Here is a 23,512-nt window from a genome sequence, read left to right as displayed (position 1 = left end):
TTTGTTAAGCATCTATGTATATTGATTGGATGGTGTCACAAATCTGCTTAGCCAATTAGGAATTATCTATAATGGAGTGTTTTTACGTACAACTGACTATGTTCAGACATCAGGAAGTATATTGATAAAATGGCAGATGGCAGGCAATGTTTCCTTTCAGTGGTCTATATAGTGAATGGTGCTTCAGTAAATGAAGGTGATGACACGGGAAGTCAAAACGTTTCTCCCAAGAGCATCAATGCTATTTAAATTCATTTAGTTCACTATGGACAATTAGACACTGTCCACGGAGGCACCGTTCATAAGAGCTGGCAGGAGTCATAGCGAATAGTCTAGTCTCCACTTTGGCAGTGAAGGAAAATGTGACCCAGAGTTGAAGGGATCTGCTACTTATATGTGTTTTATGTCTTACCTTTGACATTGAAATGGTAAGCTCTTTGAGTACAGGAATTCTATCCAATACTGTTTCTGCATCCCTCACACTACCCAGCAGCACATGGGAGTTAGTCAATAAAAACCCAATAAATAGTCAACCTGCCACAGGAAATGGGGGCAGGGAAGGGATCCAGAGCAGCAAGAAGCATAGATGTAACCAGGGGTAACCTGACTCACTGACACTAATAAGCAGAATTCACAGCCTCACTGAAAAGAATAAGCTGGCCATTGTTCCCTTAACACAGGGTCAAGGCAGTTTGGAGAGAAGTGTATTGTGATGTTTCCCCCACCCCCAACACTGAACTTTGCCAAGAACTAGACCCCAAAGGAGTTATTTCCCTCTCTCAGTCAGATGCATTCAACGACCCTCCCTTTCCCCAACCACAACCTTGCTATTTCCCCCCTAGAATAACCCATGGTTAGTGGTCTGAAGAAACGGAACTATGTCTCCCCCCTATTCTAGGGGCCCTTGGGTGCCTGGAAGACAATATACTCATTGTGAAGTAAAAACTGTTATCTCCCAAACCAGCAAAAGCCACACTCCGCTAAGTCAAAAAGCCTGTCAGAGAGAGGGGTCCAGCCTGGCTCCCTCCGTCCAAAAGCCATCCCACCTGCTGGTCAAAGGCAGTGGATTTGGGGAGCATGGAAATAGAGGAGGAGGAAAATACTCGGTCCCCATCCCCTCTAACCCCTGGATATCTGCCCAGGGCCTGAGGAGTGAAGAGGTCATCATACCACCAAAAGCAGCTTTCAAGCCTCTTTTTAAGCCTGGAATTTAAGGAATTCTGAGGAAAGGGCAAACAGACTTTATAGAGTCCATCACCCACTAACCCTACACTGCCAAATCTGAAAAGCGCCAGCCCATCGGCAGTTAGAAGGGGGGGGAAATGTTGAAAGCAATATTTAATCCTTGAAATTAAATAACAACCCTGTTCATAGGCGCTCAGAGCACTTTACATAAAAGAAAGCATCACCTGCCACATGTTCCTATTCTACATCTTTTAAATGTGTTAGAAAATTAAATCCCTAATCATATCTCACCTGGGTTACAGCAATAGCCTCCTTATGTAGACTATCAGTCTCTAGTATCTTTCCATTTTAATCCAACTTCCAAACAGCTGTCAAAATATTCCTAAAGTACAAGTCTAGGTGCCTTTTCAAAAGTCTTCACTGGCTCCTATTGCCCACAAGAGGGCTTTCTAAACCGTACTGTGTCACTGATCCCATGGTAGTTTGATAAAAGACTATGGGAACCTTCTCAGAATAATGATGTTTGGGTTTTTAAGCATAAAAGAAAATACATAAGATTACAAAGGAAATAGACTTTTTTTTTTTTTTTTTTGAAGTTCACAGATCCCACATGAAGAACCCCCTTCTAGGATAAAATATAAACTCCTGAATTTATCATTTAAAGTAGTCCTTTACAAACTAGCCACAGTTTTTCCCAGTTTTCCCCTTCACGGACTCCTATTTCCAACCACACTGGCTTATCTGCTGTTACCTCAACTCCCTCACCCCCCACCCTTATACACTCCCTTATAATTTACAGTTTCATTCCATGGCTTCATTCTCAAGCCAAATGCTATTGGGAACCTTTTCTGTTTCTCCTAATTTAGGGCTTGCTCTCATTCAAATTTTTACATGTATATTTATCTGTTTATATGTTGCATTCCACCCCACCCCAGAAGAATCTGAAGTTAGTATTCTGTCTTGTTTATTTTGTCTTTTGCATATCAAGCACCTAGGATACTTTAATAAAATAGTCTTGGATCATTGGACTATTTAATTGGGTCATTAAGGATTTGACATAGTGAATCTTAATGTACTTAATGTAAATGTTATCCTTAAATCAACAAAAAGCTATTAGTAAAACCCCAATTTTCTAACTATTGGGCCAATATATATAAATCCATTCAATCTCCTTTTCTTAAGAACCTACTATGTGCTAGGCACTAGGGATACAAAAACAAAGGCAAAATGGCCTCAAAAAGCTTCCATTTCAATAGGAGAGATAATATGCACAAGGACTAGATCATGGGTCAATGATGACCCAGCCTGTGTGCAGGGGCAGAAAGGGCATTTGGGGCTAGGATGATCCCAATCATACCTACCATCCGTATGCGCTCATCTTCAAGATTCCTGAGAACAGTGGCAAACTCTTGCAAAGACCTTGCTGAAAAAGACAACGGATGGGGTGACAAAAATGAGCTTTCAACATTCTGTACCATCCACTCCCTTTCTTTGTCCATTAATTCCCCCAAGGGATCCACCCTCCACTCAGGCCAGGGGTCAAAAGCCAGTTCCTTCTCCAGACTGCCTTTTTTTTTTCTTTTTCTTTCCTTAATCAGTGACCATTAAAAATGATCTAGAAATATATTTTTATCCTGTGCAACAACTTCAGTGGAGAGAAAGGATTTCCTCACGGAAGAGACGTGCATGGGAACTGGGGGTAGAGAGAAGAGCACAAGAGGGCCACGTACAATGAGAAGTTTGCAGGGGGGAAGGCAATTTGCTTTGGAGTTCAAAGATTTCCTGTCCGGAAAAAGACCTCAAACCCTTTGTCCTCAGCCTCAGCTAATTCTAATGGTGTCAGGGACTCAGCCTTTTTCTTCAGGAGAGATCCCAACAGGGGAAGCTCACCGCTGGCTTTCCCTTACATCCAGTAATTTCTACAGTTTGCCTGAATAGCAGGGCCCAGAAGAACATACGGGATGTGAGCAGGATCATCACTAAATAATCCCCAAGGAACACAGGCAAATATGTACACCTGTTCTGAAGGCCAAAAGTGCATTTGCTGAATTAAGGGCTTTAGCTGGAGATTTCTTTATATGGATTCTATAGTCCATCTCTGGAATGGCTTTGTGGGGAAGGAGGGTTTTTTTGTGGGGTTGTTTAGCTGGTCAGTCTTTTGGTGATAAAGGGGTGTTTTTGAGTCGTGATGATGAGATATTCTGAGAAAGTTCAATTTTTTGATTTCTTTATTCCTGTTAATAGTAGTAACAATAGTAAATATACATTCATGAAGCACGCTAAGCACTCTAAGACTTAGTACATTATCAAGAGTAATCCTCACAATAATCCTGTAAATAAATATTATAGAAATCATTATTATCATCCTACAAATAAGATAAGTAAGGCCCAAAGAAGTTTTTCTGCCTTGGCTATGATCAAAGTAGGAATTTATCAGACAGGTTTTGAATCCCTGTCCTCTTGGCTTCAAATCAAGTACTCTCAAAGTGATACCATAATCCCTCAATATTGTCGGCCAAAGCAGAAGCAGGATAGTATATGGCAAAGGCCAAATTGTTCCCTAGCTATAGGTTTCCCCTTTATTTTTTAACCGCTCTATAAACTTCAAACAATGTGGTGGAGCAGAGCCATGGAGAAAAAAGTCACAGAATTTTCCAGGCTAAAAAATTATAAATGATAGTCCCACCTCACCATATCCAAGATATTCAAGGCCTCCAAAGCTCAGTCCAATTATGGACTTATTGACATAGTCTCTGGACCTGTGACAGTTATAAGCAGCTGAAAGGCCTCACAGCACAACAAAAGATTGCCTTCCCTGGACTCAGGTTTCCTGACTCTTTGTTTAGGGCGTCTTACTGCTGCACTGACAGGTCAATTCTCTGGACCTGTGACAGCTGTGGGCAGCTGAAACTTGGATTCAAGTCTCAATTATCCCTCCAGCTTTTTGCATGACTCTGGGACAATCCCCTCAATCTCTTGTCTCATTTCTCTCAAGTATGAAAAAAGTTGAAATAAGGTTGGACTACATCAGTGATATTAAAGTTATCCCTATAGTCCAGACACTGACTTAGAAAATCAAAAATTACTATATTATTTTTGTGGCTGACACCATTTAGAGTTTTCTTGGGAAAAATAATGGAGTGAGTGGTTTGCCCTTTCCTTTTCCAGCTCATTTTACAGGTGAGGAAACTGAGGCAAACAGTTGAATGACATCTAGTGAATGTCCAATGCCAAATTTGTTTTTTTTTAATTAAATAATAGCATTTTATTTTCAAAATACACACAATTTTCGACATTTAGATTTACAAAACCTTCTGTTCTCCTAAATCCTTGACAGCAAGTAATCCAATACATGTTAAACAGGTACAATTCTTCCATACATATTTCCACATTTATCATGCTGCACAAGAAAAATCAGATCAAAAAAGGAAAAAAAGAGAAAGAAAACAAAAAGCAAGCAAACAACAAAAAAGATGAAAATATTATGTTGTGATCCACACTTGGTCCCCACAGACCTCTTTATGTATGCAGATGGCTCTCTCCATTACAAATCTGTTGCAACTAGCCTGAATCACCTTGCTGTTGAAAAGAGCCAAATCCACAGTTGAACTTAGTATAATTTTGTTGTTGCTGTGTACAATGATCTCTGGTTCTACTCATTTTGCTTAGCATCAGTTCATGTAAGTCTCTCCAAGCCTCTCTGTATTCCTCCTGCTGATCATTTCTTATAGAACAATAATATTCCATAACCTTCATATACCATAATTTACCCAACCATTCTCTAACTGAGGCATCCACTCAGTTTCCAGTTTCTAGCCACTACAAAAAAGGGCTGCCACAAACATTCTTGCACACACAGGTCCCTTTCCCTTCTTTAAAATATCTTTGGGATATAAGCCCAGTAGTAACACTGCTGGATCAGAGGGTATGCACAGTTTGATAACTTTTTGAGTATAGTTCTGAATTGCTCTACAGAATGGTTGGATCCATTCACAATTCCACCAACAATGTATGAGTGTCCTGGTTTTTTCACATCCTCTCCAACATTCATCATTATTTGTTCCTGTCATCTTAGCCAATCTGACAGGTGTGTAGTGGTATCTCAGAGTTGTCTTAATTTGCATTTCTCTCATCAGTAGTGATTTGGAACACTCTTTCATATGACTAGAAATGATTTTAATTTCTTCATCTGAAAATTGTTCATATTCTTTGACCATTTCTCAATTAGAAAATGGCTTATGTTCTTATAAATTTGAAAAATTCTCTATTTTAGACCATTTGAACTCACATCCTCCTGATTCTAAGCTCAATACTCCATATAGCTGCACCAGTACTATGCGCTATATTTTTATTTATCACTTATCTCCATATCCCCATTTTCCTTGTCTCTGAAAGATAACTTCAGAAACCAACTAGCTTGAACAATCTATGAGTGTAATAAGCACATAAAATAAAATATTATCAGACCATAGTCATGCATCCTTTCTCAGAAAAGATGTCATTACAGAATCCCTAAGGAAAGCTTCTCAAGTATTTTTAAGTCTACCAGTTCCCCAACTTACCGATGCACATTTCATCATCTGTCTCTGCATCTCCTATGCATTGGAACTTAAATTCATTTAGGGAATCAGCAAATTTCCGCTTGGCAGAAGATAAATCTATCAAGAAATAAAGAAAGAGAAATGCATAAGAAGGAGTGCTTCACAACTAATTACTAGCAGCTGTCAATCATTTTACTAACAGACATTCTCACTTTCTGTCTATATTTTGTTTTTTCAAATTAGGAATCCCAAACTGAACACATCCAAAATGAAGTTTTCATTATATTTCCTTCTACATCTGCCACATTTTTAAACTTCCCTGTTTCTGTTGAAAGCAGTACCACTCTTTTAGTCAACCACGGGCATTGTGGTCATTCTCAGCTCTCACCCCATATATAATCAATTACAATTAATTACTTCCACAACATTTCCTGCTTCTTTCTCTCCACTTAAAACAGTCATCACCTCAGAGGAGGTCCCAGATCACCTCTCGCCTGGACTATTAATTGATCTCTCTACTTTAATTCCATTTTCCATAGAGCCATGGAATTTGAATTGAAGTAGAGTGATCAATTAATCTAAGTAATTTAAGATATAAGCCTGATCATATCATTCAACCATTGGAGAATCTTCAGAGGAACTCTATAAAACACAAACTTCCATTCTGCTCTTAGTTTGGCTCTCATAGATTTATTTCACATTATTTCTCTGTTTCAGCTGAACAGCCCTACTTGTAATTTTTTAAACTTGGCCCCCCATCTCCCACCTCTGTACCTTTGCTCATGATGTGCCTCACACCTGAATGTACACCTCCTCCAAGCCACCACCAGAATTCTTGGCAGCTATAATTGTCACATAGTATGTTAAGGGCACATAAGTAATTAAAAGGCGATACCACTGTAGGATACTACAGAAAGGCTTTCCTGAACCTCCTAAAGTTACTATTTATGTGTAATACAGTTTTCTAAGATCAACGACCACCTGCTTATCTCTATCTCCCCAGCACCACAATCTCTGTACAATTTGAGCATTCTTCTTCATACTCTACTAGTTATGATCTGGCATTTCTATGACTTTTAAAATTTTCTAGTTTTACATACATGATTATCTCAGTCCCACTTTACAGATGAGGAAATAGAGTGACAAGTAACTTGTCCAATTCTAAACTAGGTCTTCTCACTCCCAATACCACTGATTTTCCAACCCACTCTGTACAAAGAAATGCAGAAAAGGCCACAGCATTAGTTCAAAAATGTGGCCAACTTGTTAACCCTGATGACTTCCCTTTCCACCTGAAGTGTAAAATGCAAGCAAGAGATCTCTAAGTGACCTCATTAAAAACTCCAAAACAATACGGGACTCTTTTTTTTTTTTTCCCCTCCAAGAATGACTTCTCTAGGGCTGATGACATCTGGCGGATGTCAGTTTGAACTATTTCATCGGACCTTGAACTCCAAAGGGCTCCTCCCTGCCAACAGGAGTTCCAGACTCTCTCAATCAATGAATACCGTATGAGAGCACGCATGTAACACATATGGTGTTTATAAAGCACTCCGAGCTCCTCGTGGAAGATTAAAAAATAAGCTTCTGTTTAATGCAGTAATAAAAACAAATGATCTTTCACAACGCCTTAACTTCTGTTGGGAATCTGAAACCTCCAAGTTAACTTTGAGAAACCTGAACGACAGATGCTGCTGCTCAGTACAGACTTTTCTGAGCTCAATCCCATATGTGCCCTGGGCAGCCTTCCCCTGGAGGGCTCCAATCACTCCGACTGCCTTCATGTCATTTTCCCTGGAGCCATGGGGAAAGGGCATTATGTTTAAAGGCCTCAGGGAGGGGAACTGAGACAAGCCTGTCAGAAAGGCCTGCCTTCAGTACAGGTCTCCAGCCTGCCAGGAGCATCCGAACTCCTCAGGAGGAGTGACAGCCCTCCAGCCGCAGTCCTCAGGAGTCTCTTAGTATGCATAAATCCATCCAGAAGGACGGAGCAGGGAGGGTCCACACTGAGGACCAGTTCTAATTAACTGTAACTCTCAGAACAACATAGGTGCCCCAAAGGAAGGGAGTATTTTATTTTTGTCTCTCTGTCTTCAGGGACTTAAGAAAATTTCCTGTACATAAAAGATACTTAATAAATGTATAACTTTTCTTTATAAGCATCTAGGTAACTTAGTGGATGGAGTACCCAGACTGGAGTCAGGAAGATCTCCATGAGTTCAAATCCAGCCTCAGGGCCTAGCAAGTCACCTGCCTCGGTTTACTCATCTACAAAATTAAGACAATAATAGCATCTACCTCCTAAGGTGGTTGTATAGTGCAAATAAGATTAAAATTATAAAACACTTAGCACATTGTCTGGCACATAGTAGGTGCTTAAATAAATGTTTATTTCCTTCCTTTGCATACATTCATCAAGGATGCCTTTGTTAGATATGTGTGTGTGTGTGTGTGTGCTGTGTGTGTAGATTATACTCTTAACTGCATGTATATGGAAATTATTCTCTTAAGTACGTGTGTACACATGTGTATGCACATATTGATATTCATGGAGGATGTCCTTGATGTACACATGTAGGTTTATTCTCTTAAAGTGTGTGTACACATGTGTGTAAGTATGTGTATGTGTGGATGTGAGTGTGTGTGTGTGTGTGTGTGTGTGTGTATTCACCGAGGATGTTCTTGCTGTATATATGGAGATTATTTTCCTAAATGCATGTATATGGATTTTATTCTCTTAAGAGTGTATGTGTACACATGTGTGTATATGTATGTGCGACATTCACGAGGATGTCCTTGATGTATATATATGTAGATTATTTTCTTAACTGCTTGTATATGGATTTGTTCTCTTAAGATGTGTGTACAAGGGTGTATATGTATGTGTGATATTTACCGAGGATGTCTTTGAGGTATGTACATAGATTGTTCTCTATATTGTAACTATCTCTATAAAGATTATTCTCTTAAGTGTGTATATATGTATGCAAGTACATTGTTCGTCCTTCGTTCTTGAAGAGGATCATAATATGCCATGGCATACAAGTGAATTTAGATTGAAGTGAGAAAGGTTATGCAAATCTCCAGCTTCACTGTCTCCTCCAGAGCCATCTGCATGGACAAGATAAAGATCAAGATGGATGGAGATGGCCCTGGATACATCCTTTTTAAAGGGTTTAACAGGTCTCATTTTGACTGAAGAAACCCACCTATTCAGAGATGAGGGCTGGGTAATAACCGAAACAAAGAATAGTCTCTTTTATCTAGTCCAAAAAAAAAAAAAAAAAAAAAAGATCCATTTAGGAAGGGAAGATCCTCAGGGTTTCTGGCCAAAACAGAAACAATTCCTACTTACTTCACTCTGAGCCAATCAGGCCCAAATAATTACCAAATAGGGCTTGGGCTAGAACCTCTTGTTGGCCAGGTAATGACAGCCAGGCTGACTTCAGTTTAATGAAATCTAGCTGGTAAACCCCAAGGTATCTTTGGAAGTTTCACTGACCAAAATTTACATTCCTTTGGGCAGAACACCAGCAGGTAAGGGCATGATACTCTATGTGACCAAAGAGGAGGGAAAGGGAAAGAAAGGGGGAGCCCAAATGGCTAGTTCTAGTTAGGTAACGCCTTCTACTATTTTGCGCACAGTAGTTAGAAATCATTGTAAACAATAACAAGCTTATACAAGGATCAATTCTGATGGATGTGGCTCTTTTCAATAGTGAGGTGATTCAGGCCAATTCCAATAGATTTATGATAGAGAGAACCATCTACATCCAGAGAGAGGATTGAGGGGATTGAGTGTGGATCACAACATAGTATTTTTGTTGTTGTTTGCTTGCATTTAGTTTTCTTTCTCATTTTTTTTCCTTTTTGATTTGATTTTTATTGTGCAGCAGGATAATTATGGAAATATGTATAGAAGAATTGCATATGCTTAACATATTGGATTACTTGCCATCTGGGGAGTGGGTGGGGGTGAGGGAGGGAGAAAAAAATGGAACATAAGGTTTTGCAAAGGTGCATATTTAAATTACTTATGCATATGTTTTGAAAATAAAAAGCTTTAGGGAAGGGGAAAGGGAGGAAGAGAGGGAGGGATGGAGAAGGGAAGGAGGAAAGGGAAAGAGAGAGAGAAGAATGGGAGAGAGGAAGGGAGGAAGAGAGGAAGGGAGGGAGAGAAGAAAGGAGGGAGAAGGAGGAAAGTCCCCTTCAAGAACAAAGGATAACCACCAACCAATGGTACTACTACTACTCCCACAAAGGTTGGTGTGTGTGTGTGTGTATATCTCCCACTGTCTCTATATATGTATAGACAATGAGAAACAGTATTTAATGCATAAATATTATTATTAAATATTACTGCTGCTAATCTGCCATTGATTGATTTGACCTTTTAACATTTAGAAAATCCTTTATATGCATTCATTTCATTTGGTTCTCAGTAACAGCTTCTCTTTTAAGAGAAAAGAGAGGGAACAGCAAGCCACTCCCCTGGACACTAGGCAAGAATACTTCTCAGAGGGCAAAACACCAGCACAAATGGAAAGAAAACTGGTCTTGCAATAACTATGCAAAAAACAATGTCTCATTCACATTTATGATATGAACCAAATTACATAATTTCTCTCTGCCTCATTTTTCTATCTGTAAAACTAAAATGACAATATTTGCATTTCCTATCTCAAAAGACTGTTATAAGTAAAGTAATACCATAAAATACCATAAACCTGTTGTAATTATTATTATCATTGATATCATTATACCAACAGGGTTGGCTACCGGGGTCATTATAGATCATTAATATTATTTATCTTTTCCAATGGATTCTGGCAAGAAATGGTTCTAAGACAAGTCATTATCTTTCTATTCTATCTGAACTGAATGCTTTTTATTTATTGCAAACAGCTTTTAGGCTATTTCACATTTGTTATCTATTTAAAATGATATTCTTAAATTTTTAGGGATCAAAGTCATGTCATGATGATGATAGGGCTGGCAATAGTGTCAGGAGAAATATTTGCTACTGGAATAACCTCTGATCAATCCAGAACTTAGAGGAATGTCAAGTTTCACTAAAACCCAAAAGAAAAAGATGGAAAAATGAATCCTGGAAAAAATCTGATACTCTCACATCTTTTGTTAAATCAGTTTATTTCCATATTGATCAAAAAGCAAAGATTTCACTCAGAAGTTTGAGAACTCAACAAAATCTTTCCAAACCAAACAAGCTAAAATGACAGCATCAGTCATACTATATCCAAGCTTTAGGGCAACTAGAACAGATGTATATGGAAGTTTGAAATATGGAGGATGTTGGAATCATAGCAGACACTATGTAGCCAAATTTTTAGATGAAAACACTTGGCCCAGAAAGACTTGCCAGCAAGTGGAAGAAGATTCCAACCCAGGACCTCTGATCCCAGATATGACACCCTATCCTACTGCACCAAGACTGACCAACAAGCAGAAAAGAGAATAGAGTGGGCAGAAGAAGGCAGGAAATCCTCACCACCTCCTCCCAAAAAGTACTTGAGTTGGCCCATATTGTTTTGTTTGCACTAGTTCTCAACTTAAGAAAAATGTTTCCCTGGTTTGCTTTCACAAAGGAAAGGCTGTGAGAAGAGAAGTAAAAGAAGATTCATTTCTCTATCTCCTTAACTATGTATTCTCTACTTTTTCATCCCAAGGGGAAAAAAAATACAAACAAAATCTCTCCAGTTGGACAATCAACCCAGCCAAATGATAAAGTGAAATGAAACCCTGGCTTGGGCAAGAATCCAGAATCCTCGTGAAGAACTACCAGCCCGGGCGCACCTGCCAATGAGGAGCCAAGATGAGGGAGGGAACAATGGGGACATTGTGAAGCCTTTCCACAGGGGGACCCACTTAGCAGCCTGCCTGGTTTTCCACAGGGCCTGCCTGAAATGGATAGCTCTATGTTTCAAAAAGTTACCTCAATTTCCCTGTCCAGAAACACACAGCACACACCTATCTGTCACTACAATGCCAATGTGGCTGACAGATGCCAGCTGCCCTGGATGGGAAAAGGTAAAAAGAAGCTTTCCTGCTTGGGGAGCAGGGGCAGGGAAGAGAAAGGGTAAGCTAGCTGAAACCATAAAACAGGAAAGTCAAAAGAACCCAAATGTTCGGTTTCTAATAAAGAACACATTGGTGCACACATCACAGAGAATTCTAAAATCAACTTAAACACCATACCAAAATTCTTCAAAATGAAACTAAATGCTCTGTAGTGAGGATACCCAAACTTAACCCTAAAGAAAGATTGAGAAAAATAAATCTCCTTCTATGCAGATATGAGGAGCTATAGAGGTGGGTCATTGCATATAGAATCAGACTCATTTGATAAACAGATTTTGCTCCATTGATATTCTCTTCCCACCCTCTTCCCCTCTTTGTTATAAAGAATGGCTCTTTTACAAGGGAAGAGATACATTTAGAAATGATGATATAAAAATAAATGATATCAATAAAAAGACTTTTAAAAGCCTTTATCGACCTCTCCACAATAATAATATCTAACAATTGCCATCCCATTCAATCCTCATAACACCTTAAGGAGGTAAGTGCAATTATTTATCCCAGTTTCACAGAGAGGGAAACTGAGGCAAACTGAAGTTAAGTGACTTATCTAGGTTTAGACAGCTAGTAAATGTTGAGGCAGATCTAAATCTTGTTCTTCCCACCTTCACACTTGGCACTCTATCCCCTACCCCTCCTACTGATTCATTTTCTGTTCGCTTATCAGTCAGGTCTCTTTGTACTCACAGGAAACATCCCAAGTTATGTTTCCCATTATACACATGAACCGGTCCCCAGGGCCCTACTCTACAGAGGTGATCAGCCAGAGAGACAGCAGAGTGTAGAATTTCTGCATTCTGAGTTTACCTTTAGCATCCAACTGGCACAATTCCCAAAAAATACTTTGGAGTTACCCATCACTTTGGGATTCCAATGTGTAGTCACACCTCCCTACAATGCAACAGTTTTGGGAGGTGTCAAGGAGAATGTCTGGGCTGGGCTGTGGAGAGAGAAGGGTAGGGTGGGAAAAGGAAATGGGAAATCTGATTCACTACCTTGTTGGGATATGTAGTTTATTTTGCTTGAGTTTTTCTGGCATTGTTTTTGGGTTGAACCTGTCAGTGAACCTCCCTAAGAGGAAACTCCTTTTACCAATACCAGTCGGCCTTCATTCTGATTTATAATCTTAGACTGTAATCTAGGACACTAAGAGAAGAATTTACCTGCCCAGGATCACAAAGTCTGAGATGGCACCTGAATTCAGGTCTCCAGAATTCTCAAGCCAGGTCTCTCCATCACATTATCTCAGCATGAAATATATATTCTCATTCATATTCTCTCTCTCTCTCTCTCTCTCTCTCTCTCTCTCTCTCTCTCTCTCTCTCTCTCTCTCTCTCTCTGTATATATATATATATATATATATATATATATATATATATATATATATTCATATTTGTATATTGATATATTATAGTTCATATTTTATATGTATTATATAAATATATGTGAAATATACAGCATAAAATTCACACACAAACACACACACACACTACACACTTTTAAAGAGATTTTGCAAATATGGTCTTTTTCAGACCACTGGGGGAAGAAAGGCCATAGACCTTCAGCCGCATGCTCATGCATTAGCAACTTTGTTTGTGAACACAGCATACTTTCCTTTCACACCTATGAAGGATTGACGATATCCTTAATATATTATGTGCCTCAGACACCCAGTCAGGACAGATCCCTTCCAATTATCATTCACCCTGACGCTGAAAGGAATCCAAGAGTCACATTCCACCAGAGAGGCTGGTGAAAGTGCTGGGAGCAGGCCAAGTTCTCTGGCATCTCAGTCCTATAACCAACTTCATACACAAGCACACAGAAAGGGGAACCGAGCAGAGTCAATAATATTTACATTGCAGAAACATCTGTTGCTAGGAAGGCAGAAGCCATACCAGGAAGAAGATAAGATGTTAATTAACCAGCATCTGGGATGTGCATCTGTTTCCCTAAAATCAATATTCTCTTCTCCTGGGGGAAGAGAACACAGGGAACCAATAAGGGACTCTGGAAGGAATTAGAAGCTTGTATCTATACACTTTATTCTTCATTCAATACTACTTAAAAAAGACTAGCACTTTTTTTCTTGGCAATTCAAATTTTCCCAATCAAAAACTGGAAATAACAGAGCTAACTGTGCTTTTCTTTGAATAGAAAGTCTAAAGTAGTAATAACCAATAAACATTAATGAAATTTTACCCAGTTCTTGCCAAGAAAACCTCAGTCAAAACTACCTTCATTTTCATTTTTGAGGAAACTTAAAAGTCTCCAACATAAAAGACACAGAAAACTCCTAGGACTATTTCCAGCATTTTCCCAATAACCTAAGCAAAGTATTTATCTTTAATTCCCAACCACTAATCTATGTTCTTCCCTGCTGGATAGATCACACCCTCCACAAGGTACCAAAATTTTTTTCTACGGCACAGGTCATGTCATTGGCTTGCTCTAACAAATTCAGTGACTACTCGCATAATATGCAAGGCCCTCTACAAACCAGCTTTAATTGGTATTTCCAGAGCTGTTTCATATTCCTCCCCTTATTTATTTGAAAGTCTGTTTAAGCCAAACATATATTAGCTGAACACTGACATTAGCTTTCTAGCTCTCCTTCCTTTCAGCCATATAGACAGTTCTGAAAAATGCTCTCCTCACCTCTTTTAAAATCTTTAGCTTCCTTCAAGATGAGACATCCTCCTTTAAAGTCTTCCCTAATTGCTTTCTACTTAGAATCACATTTTTCTACATAGATGTTGAATCTCATTTTTGATTTTAAGGTATCATCAATTAGGACATCCCCTCCATCAACGATGATTAACTTACCCAGTTAAAATATTTCCATGATCTTCCTTCCTACAAGTTCCCATCAGAGGGTCCACCCAATGTGCTGGGCACTTTCCTCTTTTTCTCTGGACACTAAATGTATCAGTAGAATATTAAAGCTGTCCATTTTCTCTTCCTCACTCACCATATGACTAGCCCATCTTCTCTTCTGGGCAAACATTTTCCCCAGTGACAACTTCTTTTATTACAGTTTTTCTTCAAAGTTCTCTATTATTTATACAAGGTGTCTCAAAAGTTTGGGTCCAGTTTTAAATATTCTGGCTATCTTGTGGCTTGCTCCCACCCACCAAGCCCTTCTTCCCTGTCCTCGGTATAATGTTTACTTTAATTCTCTGGAAAAATTAGTTCCATGGTTAATACTCAAACAATAATATGAAGACATCTTTAAAATGTGGCTGGTAAGTAGGTAGCAGATAGACAGATAATCTTTTGTATTTATTATGCCCACAGTGCAGAGTTGTATAAATAATAGCTACTCAATGCATACTTGCTGAATTCCTGAATTGATTTGAAGATCCTTTGACTTATGACCATAATTCCACTTACAGTCAGTATTTGTGAAATAAATATACTCTAATCACTGACCAAAAAAAAAAAAAAAGTAGGAGTAAGACACCCACCAGAGCTAAAAACTTAGCTTTATTACCATTAGTAAATTACATTATAATTTAATTTTTAAAAATTAGCCTTACTAGTCACTGTCATGTGGTTGGTTAAAAATCCCAGAGCAGGTTTCAAAAAGAGCTCCCAGCAAGGACCTTAGGCTGAGCTCCTGACAAGATGTGTCTGTCTCTGTCTCTGTCACACATACACACGAACACCACCACAACCACTGCCACCACCTTGGGATGAAGCTATGTTTGTAAGCCCAGCCAGATTCTTTTCTGTGGCCTAAATGCAAGCTTCTTTGTACTGGAAGCCCCTGCACCTAGAACAATGCCTGGTCTAAAGTAGGTGCTTAATAAATGCTTCTTCAGTTGTTCAATTCTGCCCCCGCTGTTTACATGGAGTGAAGAAAATACCCAGAAGAATAGGGATTTCAGTAAGTAAAATTCCAATTCCAAAATAAAACTCCTGCTTTCTCTGTTAATACCTGTGATTCAAAATTATCTCCTCCTGAGATAAAACTCTCCCTTCCAAGCCATTACAGCTGTTCTCCCACCCCCCAACTCCTTCTGCCATTAACATATTCCCCTTGACCTGAGACCCTCGTTCTCGCAACCCGTTCCATCTTCTTTGTATTGAAGAAAACCTGGCTTCCTGCAGAAGATACCATGTCCCTGCAGACCCTTCTCTAGTAACATATGGTTCTTCTCTCATGTCTCCCCACTCCCTCGTTCTTCCAGACTCTCCCTGTGCCATAACAGCTCAGCATCTTCTGCTTAGAAGTTCACTCCATCTGGGCAATTCCACCAACCAAATATTGCTACAATCACCTCCTATCCCCAAATCCCTCTCCGTCCTGGGGGCAGGTAAGCAAGGTGCTACCAGGCTCGGCACTTTCCCGCTAAAGTATGTCCTCAATGCTTGAGGCCTTCAGGATGCTCAGGATGATCTTCCAGTTCGTCAACCTCCGCAACTCTCGTGACCCATATCTTCAACCCGGCTCAGCCACCTACAGAGACTATCATACTTCAGAAGTCATCATCGCCCATAACTGCCCCAGACATGAAATTCCCCCTGCTCGTAATATATTATTCTAACTACCCCTGTCTCACTCCTAAATTATTCTTCACTCTCACTGTTTCTAGTCCCTCTTCTCCTGAGCCATCATCCAATTGTGCTCTTAACTTATGAACTTAATCGGTGAAGAGTTCAAATATTCTCTATCTTGTGTCTTTGTGTCCTTAGCCCCTTACACACGGCATATCACAACAAGAGTGTGTGGCTCCCCACATCTGGCTTCTCTGCTCTTGAACTCACGAGTTGACGAATGCAACTTAGATGAAGATGACTGGACCTTTTTACTATCTATTATTATATTATATGTGTATATTATATTTATTTTATTACTTATTTAAATTTTTATGCTATGGAACAATCCTTTTATTATTCACTCTATATTCAACTATTACAAATCTTCTTTCCTCAATATTTCACTTCCTACTTTATTAAGGAAATTCAGGATCTCTGCTGCGAGTTCTCCTGTTTAACCACATGGACAATACCAAGATTTCTTAACTTGGGGCTTGTAAACTTTTTTAAAAAGTAAATTTAATAACTATTTCTAAGACAATTAGTTTCCTTTGTAAGCCTATGTATTTTAGTTAATGTCTGTTACACTGAAAGCAAACCCACTGGTACCAGCAGATTAATAAAGGATATGCGACACAAAAAAAGGTTGCAAAACCTATGCTTGACATCACCTACAGCCCTTCTTCTTGTCAAGGCTAACTGTCAATGTCCCTGAAACCATTTCTTTACATGTCTTCCTGAAGTTTGCCCCAATCAAGCAATTGTGTCCCCTTTTCCCCCAACTTCAATCTCTCTTGATAGCTTTATTGCCTTATTCTTTCCTACAATCTTCACCTCTGCCTGTCATTTCTTTATGTTACTGGCTTCTTTTTCTTTTTATACTTACACCTCTAGAGATATCTACTTTCAAATTCTATAGCTTTTTCTTAGTTCATTAATTTACTTGCATTCCTTGAAGCTTTTTGATACTAGTGACTTTCTTTAAATTCTTTAATTTAAATTTGTTAAATTTAAATTCATTAAATATTTTCTCCCCCTGCTTCTGTGACACCACTTTCTCCTGGTTCTCTGTTTTTCAGTTTTCTTTGCTGAATCCTGTCTTCAGTCTTCTTAATCTTCTGTCACTTAATCATAAAGCATTCCCTGAAGGTTCACACCTACTTGAGGACAATCTCTATCTTTGCTTGTAGTCAAACACTAGCAGGCCATTCATAAATGTTTGTTTGTTTTTGTTTTTTCCCTCAGAATGAAGTGCTACTTATTACTCTGCAGAAGCCATCTCTCTCTCTAGCCTCCTTCTTCTTCTTCTCTGTAATATGAGGGAATCAAAAAAGTCCCAATGGGGAGCCCACCAGCCTTGGTCTGCCTCAGTTTTCTCAACTATAAAATGGGATAATGGTGTTTCCCTACCAGGGTTGTTGGGAAGTTCAAATGAGATAATATTTCTCACAGGATTTAGCATAGTACCTGGCCCTCCTTCTGAGGTCTCTTTTAGCTCTAAACTCTGTGAAAGCCTATTCTCAGTGAAAACTATTCTGCCATGAATAGGAAAATGGCACTAGTTCCTTGGGGCCCATGGAGTCATTCATACAGAAATAAAACAGAGCCGCAGCATCCAGAAAGGGAATCACAGAATAAAAAATTAAAACAGAATTGCTGACAAGTAGAGGCAGTGCCAAAGGCCATAAAAGAAAGTAAATAAAATCCAGAGGGGACCCTATCTATCATATATATATGTATGTGTATATATATATATATATATATATATATATATATATATATATATATGAAATCGAAGATAAGTCTTACTTAAAAGATATTTTATATTTTTATGAAAATCAGTCTCTACACAGGCTGAAAAATTCCTTTTTTTGTTTAAATCTGTATTTTATATATTAATTTTCAACATTTTTTTTTAAATTTTTGGTTTCCATTTCTTTTTTCTCCTTCTCTTCTTTTCACAAATCCCCCTAAATCTGGTTATTGCATGCTTAGACAGGGGCTTGTTTGACCATTATCTGTCATGTCCTAACATATGCTTGATTACATGCTTGCAGGCTTTTTCCCTGAGGTATTAAAAACTATAGAAAAATGATAGTTTTTAAAAGAGACCCCAAATCTTGTTTATTCACATTTCCAACATTGAATGCTCATTTTTTTCTTTTAAAGACATTGAAAGAAGTAAAAGAAACAAGTTTTTTCCACAAAGCTACAATTAACCTCTATTGACATATTACAGATTACAAATGATCTAAGTTATACATGTGACATCCATAATAAATATATTTCTCTAATAGTCATGTAAAGAATCAGAATAAAAGAAGGAAATCATAAGAAGAGGGGAGGAGAGGAGTAAAAATGGTATACTTCAATCTGCATTCAGACTCCATTGATGTAGATACCATTTTCCATAATGAGTCTTGTGGAATTGTCTTAGTTCACTGTTTCACCAAGTCATTAAAGGTGATGCACAACATCGTTATTAAGTACAATGATGTCCTGGTTCTCCCTCACTCCACTCAGCATCAGTTCATATAAATCTTTCCAGTTTTTCTAAAATCAACTTTCTCATCATTTTTTCTATTACAATAGTAATTCCAGTTCATATACATTCATTCATATACCACAATTTGTTCTGGCTAAAAAATTTTGAAACCGTTTAAAAACAGTTCCTGGTAATTGCTTAATGGTCTTATTTTTAAAGATAAAATGAAACTTGCAAAAATTTGATTTTCCTTTGTCTCATTCCAATGTAGCCCACTTAAAGTTAAGCCTATAACCTACCGGAAACATGGAGCACAGATTATTTTTCTTATCAGCGAATACTAGGGTACATGATATACTGTATACAATAGGAAGACCTGAGTTCAAATCTCATCTCAGAATCTGCAAGCAAATGAGTAAACTTCCCTGTGCCTCAGCTTCCTTATATGTACAATTATGAAGAGCCTAAGGTCCTTTCTAGAGCTAAATCCATGGCATTTGAAACACAATGAAAGAGAGAGAGAGAGACAGAGACAGAGACAGAGACAGAGACAGAGACAGAGAGAGAGACAGAGACAGACAGAGAGAGACAGAGAGAGACAGAGAGAGACAGAGAGAGACAGAGAGAGACAGAGAGAGAGACAGAGAGAAAGAGAAGAGAGAGACAGAGAGAAGAGAGAGACAGAGAGAGAAGAGAGAGACAGAGAGAGAAGAGAGAGACAGAGAGAGAGAAGAGAGAGACAGAGAGAGAGAAGAGAGAGACAGAGAGAGAGAAGAGAGAGACAGAGAGAGAGAAGAGAGAGACAGAGAGAGAGAAGAGAGAGACAGAGAGAGAGAAGAGAGAGACAGAGAGAGAGAAGAGAGAGACAGAGAGAGAGAAGAGAGAGACAGAGAGAGACAGAGAGAGAGACAGAGAGAGACAGAGAGAGGAGAGAGACAGAGAGAGAGAAGAGAGACAGAGAAAGAGAGAAGAGAGAGAGAAGAGAGAGAGAGAGAGAGAGAGAGAGAGAGAGAGAGAGAGAGACAGAGAGAGACAGAGAGAGGAGAGAGACAGAGAGAGAGAAGAGAGACAGAGAAAGAGAGAAGAGAGACAGAGAAAGAGAGAAGAGAGAGAGAGAGAAGAGAGAGACAGAGAGAGAGAGAGAAGAGAGACAGAGAGAGACACAGAGAGAGAGAGAGGAGAGAAGAGAGAGAAGAGAGAGACAGAGAGAGAAGAGAGAGACAGAGAGAGAGAGAAGAGAGACAGAGAGAGAAGAGAGACAGAGAGAGAAGAGAGACAGAGAGAGAGAGAGACAGAGAGATTGAGAGAGACAGAGAGAAGAGAGAGAAGAGAGAGACAGAGAAGAGAGAAACAGAGAGAGAGAGAAGAGAGACAGAGATTGAGAGAGAGAGAAGAGAGAGACAGAGAGAGAAGAGAGAGACAGAGAGAGAGAGAGACAGAGAGAGAGAGAGACAGAGAGAGACACAGAGAGACACAGAGACACAGAGAGACACAGAGAGAGAAGAGAGAGAAGAGAGAGACAGAGAGAGAGAAGAGAGAGACAGAGAGAGAGAAGAGAGAGACAGAGAGAGAGAGGAGACAGAGAGAGACAGAGAGAGAGAGGAGAGAAGAGAGAGACAGAGAAAGAGAAGAGAGAGACAGAGAGAGAGAAGAGAGAGACAGAGAGAGAGAAGAGAGAGACAGAGAGAGAGAAGAGAGAGACAGAGAGAGAGAGGAGAGAAGAGAGAGACAGAGAAAGAGAAGAGAGAGACAGAGAGAGAGAAGAGAGACAGAGAAAGAGAGAAGAGAGAGAGAAGAGAGAGACAGAGAGAGAGAGAAGAGAGACAGAGAGAGACACAGAGAGAGAGAGAGGAGAGAAGAGAGAGACAGAGAGAGAGAGAAGAGAGACAGAGAGAGAAGAGAGACAGAGAGAGAAGAGAGACAGAGAGAGAGAGAGACAGAGAGAGAGAGAGACAGAGAGAGAGAGAGACAGAGAGAGAGAGAGACAGAGAGAGAGAGAGACAGAGAGAGAGAGAGAGACAGAGAGATTGAGAGAGACAGAGAGAAGAGAGAGAAGAGAGAGACAGAGAAGAGAGAAACAGAGAGAGAAGAGAGACAGAGATTGAGAGAGAGAGAAGAGAGAGACAGAGAGAGAGAAGAGAGAGACAGAGAGAGAGACAGAGAGAGAGAGAGACAGAGAGAGACACAGAGAGACACAGAGACACAGAGAGACACAGAGAGACACAGAGAGACACAGAGAGAGAAGAGAGAGAAGAGAGAGATAGAGAGAGAGAAGAGAGAGAAGAGAGAGAAGAGAGAGAAGAGAGAGACAGAGAGAGAAGAGAGACACAGAGAGAAGAGAGACACAGAGAGAAGAGAGACACAGAGACAGAGACAGAAACAGAGAGAGAGAAATTACTTGTCCTAACATCTCTCATGGAAAGCAGTGGAAAGAATGTTGGATATGGTTAAAAAAAAATACTGGATGTGTAATCAGAGGGGCAAGAAACTATCATCTATAAAATAAGTGAGTTGGACTACATAATCTTAAGGCTTCTAGACTTTAATCGATGGTGCTTTTGGTACAATTTCCTGAAAATGCCGTCTTTTTTCCCAGGCACGTCTCCTCCGGGATCACTATTCTCATCCATGAGCAGTAGGTGGCAATCTACTACACTCAAGATTTACAAGTCAAGGACTTAGTATCTGAGAAAAATAGTAAGGCCCTGGCTTTCCTGGAGTGTTGGTCGCTGGCAAGAGATCTCCCAGGATCACAAACCCTGCTCCCTTTGTTTCAGGTTGAGGGAATGGGAAGTGGAAGGCCTGAAGCATACTTTGCTTTATATCTTATTCAAAACCTTGGGGGAAGGAAAGCAAAGCTATCGAGAGATCACAAACAATGTGTAACTGAATACCCACTGCATTTATAGACTGGAAAAGCATCTCCCCAATCCTCCTAAATCTGGTTACTGCGTGCTTAGACAGGGGTCCATTTGACCATTACCTGCCATGTTCCAATATATGTCTGATTACACATTTGCAAGCTTTTCCCCTGAGGTCTTTAAAACAATAGAAAATGACAGTTCACAAAAGATACCCCAAGTCCTAATTACTCACATTCCCCACATTGAATGCTCAAAGCTTTTTTAAAGAAAATGAAAGAGAATACAAGAAACAAGTATCTGCTATCTTTTCCCACAAAAGCCTACAGCTGCTGAATGGAAATGCCTTTAGATAGAAAAGACTAGAGCCCGCACTTTTCCTTTAAGAAAAAAATTCAATATAACATTACCTGTTTTAAAACATATCTGAAGCTATATATTTACAACCTTCTGATGAAACATCTAACTTCAATCAATAAGCAACTTATTAATGACCACTTTAAAATGTCAGTCCCCAAGGAGAAACAACAGTAAAAACTATCAAGGGTCTTTTATTTCATGGAATAGTATATGCACACATAATAGTATATACCAAATAAATACAAGACAATGAATGGGAGGGAGGAGGGACAGAAGGCAGAGACGGTCAGGAAAGGCTTCAAATAGGAGAAATCTCTTAAATTAATCTTTAAAGGAAACAAGGATCCTAAGAGAGAAGGGAGGAAGAGGGGCATTCCAGGCATGTTGGACAGAAAGATGGGGGATGGACTGTAGTAAGTGAGGGACAAACATGAAGGGCAGCTTGGCTGGGCTGCAGCATGCAGCAGGGGTATAAATAGGGTCAGAAAGGCAGGCCAGAGTCAGGGTTTTACGAGCCAGAGGAAAAAACATTTTACATCCTAAGACAACCGGCTTTAAGTGTGACAATCACCTTCACCCCACTAGTCATGAGAAGAACTGGGTGGCTTAATTCAAATGGTCTCCACAAGTCCATCTGTTAACAGTAACCCAGTATTTTTTTTCCTCTTTCTGGCTGTCTTAGGAAGTGTAAAACATCATCTTTTTAAACTGGGATATGAGAATGACATGTAGCATGTCAGAAAAAATACTGAAAATATTTCATTTTCTTTAAAAGCTTCTGTTCTTGAAGTGGGAGATGTTTTCAGAGAAAAGAGGGTCAAAGAAAAGATATTTTGGAAATATCTATCTATGGGGCAAGAAAGAACGAAATGGGAAGAAACAACTGCTTTAAAGAAATACTCTTAAGACAATAAAAAACTATGACAGAGACTGGAAATTGCTTCCAAGAAAAGATAATGTTAATTAGTTTAGTTAACAAAAAAGAAAATTATTTTTGGATATAAGATTGATGTCAGGGAGCAACCAGAAGAGGGTATTTCCAGGCAGCTGGGGCAGCTCAAGTAAAAATGTCCCACATAATACTAAGTCAAGGACAGTTCAAAATGAGCACACCAGAAATGATGGACATGGAAACTAAATGGTATGTTGGTGGAGAGGAAGAAACCAAAAAAGAGATTAGCAGGAAAACAAAGAATCCGAGTCCCATTATATAGAACCTTTCTCTCTGGCTTTGACCCTTGTGGGACATATGCCCAATCGTACAATCTGAATCATAGGATATGAATAATTCACGGGATCTGGCTTTTGAAAGGAGACGAGTAGGAAAAAGTAGCAGATTCAGGATCCTCTGAACAAAAGTCCTCTGCCTCCAAACCCAGGACTCTCTCCACTTAAAATATATTAAATCACTTCAATATATATATGCAGAAGTTAAGTC

At 39.3% G+C, this 23,512-nt stretch overlaps 1 protein-coding gene across 2 annotated transcripts in view; it reads right to left on the bottom strand.

Annotated features, from left to right (window-relative positions):
* Nucleotides 1-23,512, bottom strand: part of ARHGAP26 (Rho GTPase activating protein 26) — a 542,258-nt gene that overhangs the window by 407,204 nt on the left and 111,542 nt on the right. For both annotated transcript variants that reach the window (XM_074291699.1, XM_074291700.1), the window contains exons 2-3: nt 5,748-5,843; nt 2,547-2,608 (exon numbers count right to left, since the gene is read on the bottom strand). In XM_074291699.1, coding sequence (XP_074147800.1) covers nt 2,547-2,608; nt 5,748-5,843 — 158 coding nt within the window. The remainder of the gene's footprint in view (nt 1-2,546; nt 2,609-5,747; nt 5,844-23,512) is intronic.

This window comes from Sminthopsis crassicaudata, chromosome 2 (assembly GCF_048593235.1).
Source record: "Sminthopsis crassicaudata isolate SCR6 chromosome 2, ASM4859323v1, whole genome shotgun sequence".
NCBI classification, from domain to species: domain Eukaryota; kingdom Metazoa; phylum Chordata; class Mammalia; order Dasyuromorphia; family Dasyuridae; genus Sminthopsis; species Sminthopsis crassicaudata.
The sequence above is the reverse complement of the archived record's forward strand: the minus strand, read 5'-3'. Positions and strand labels throughout refer to the sequence as shown.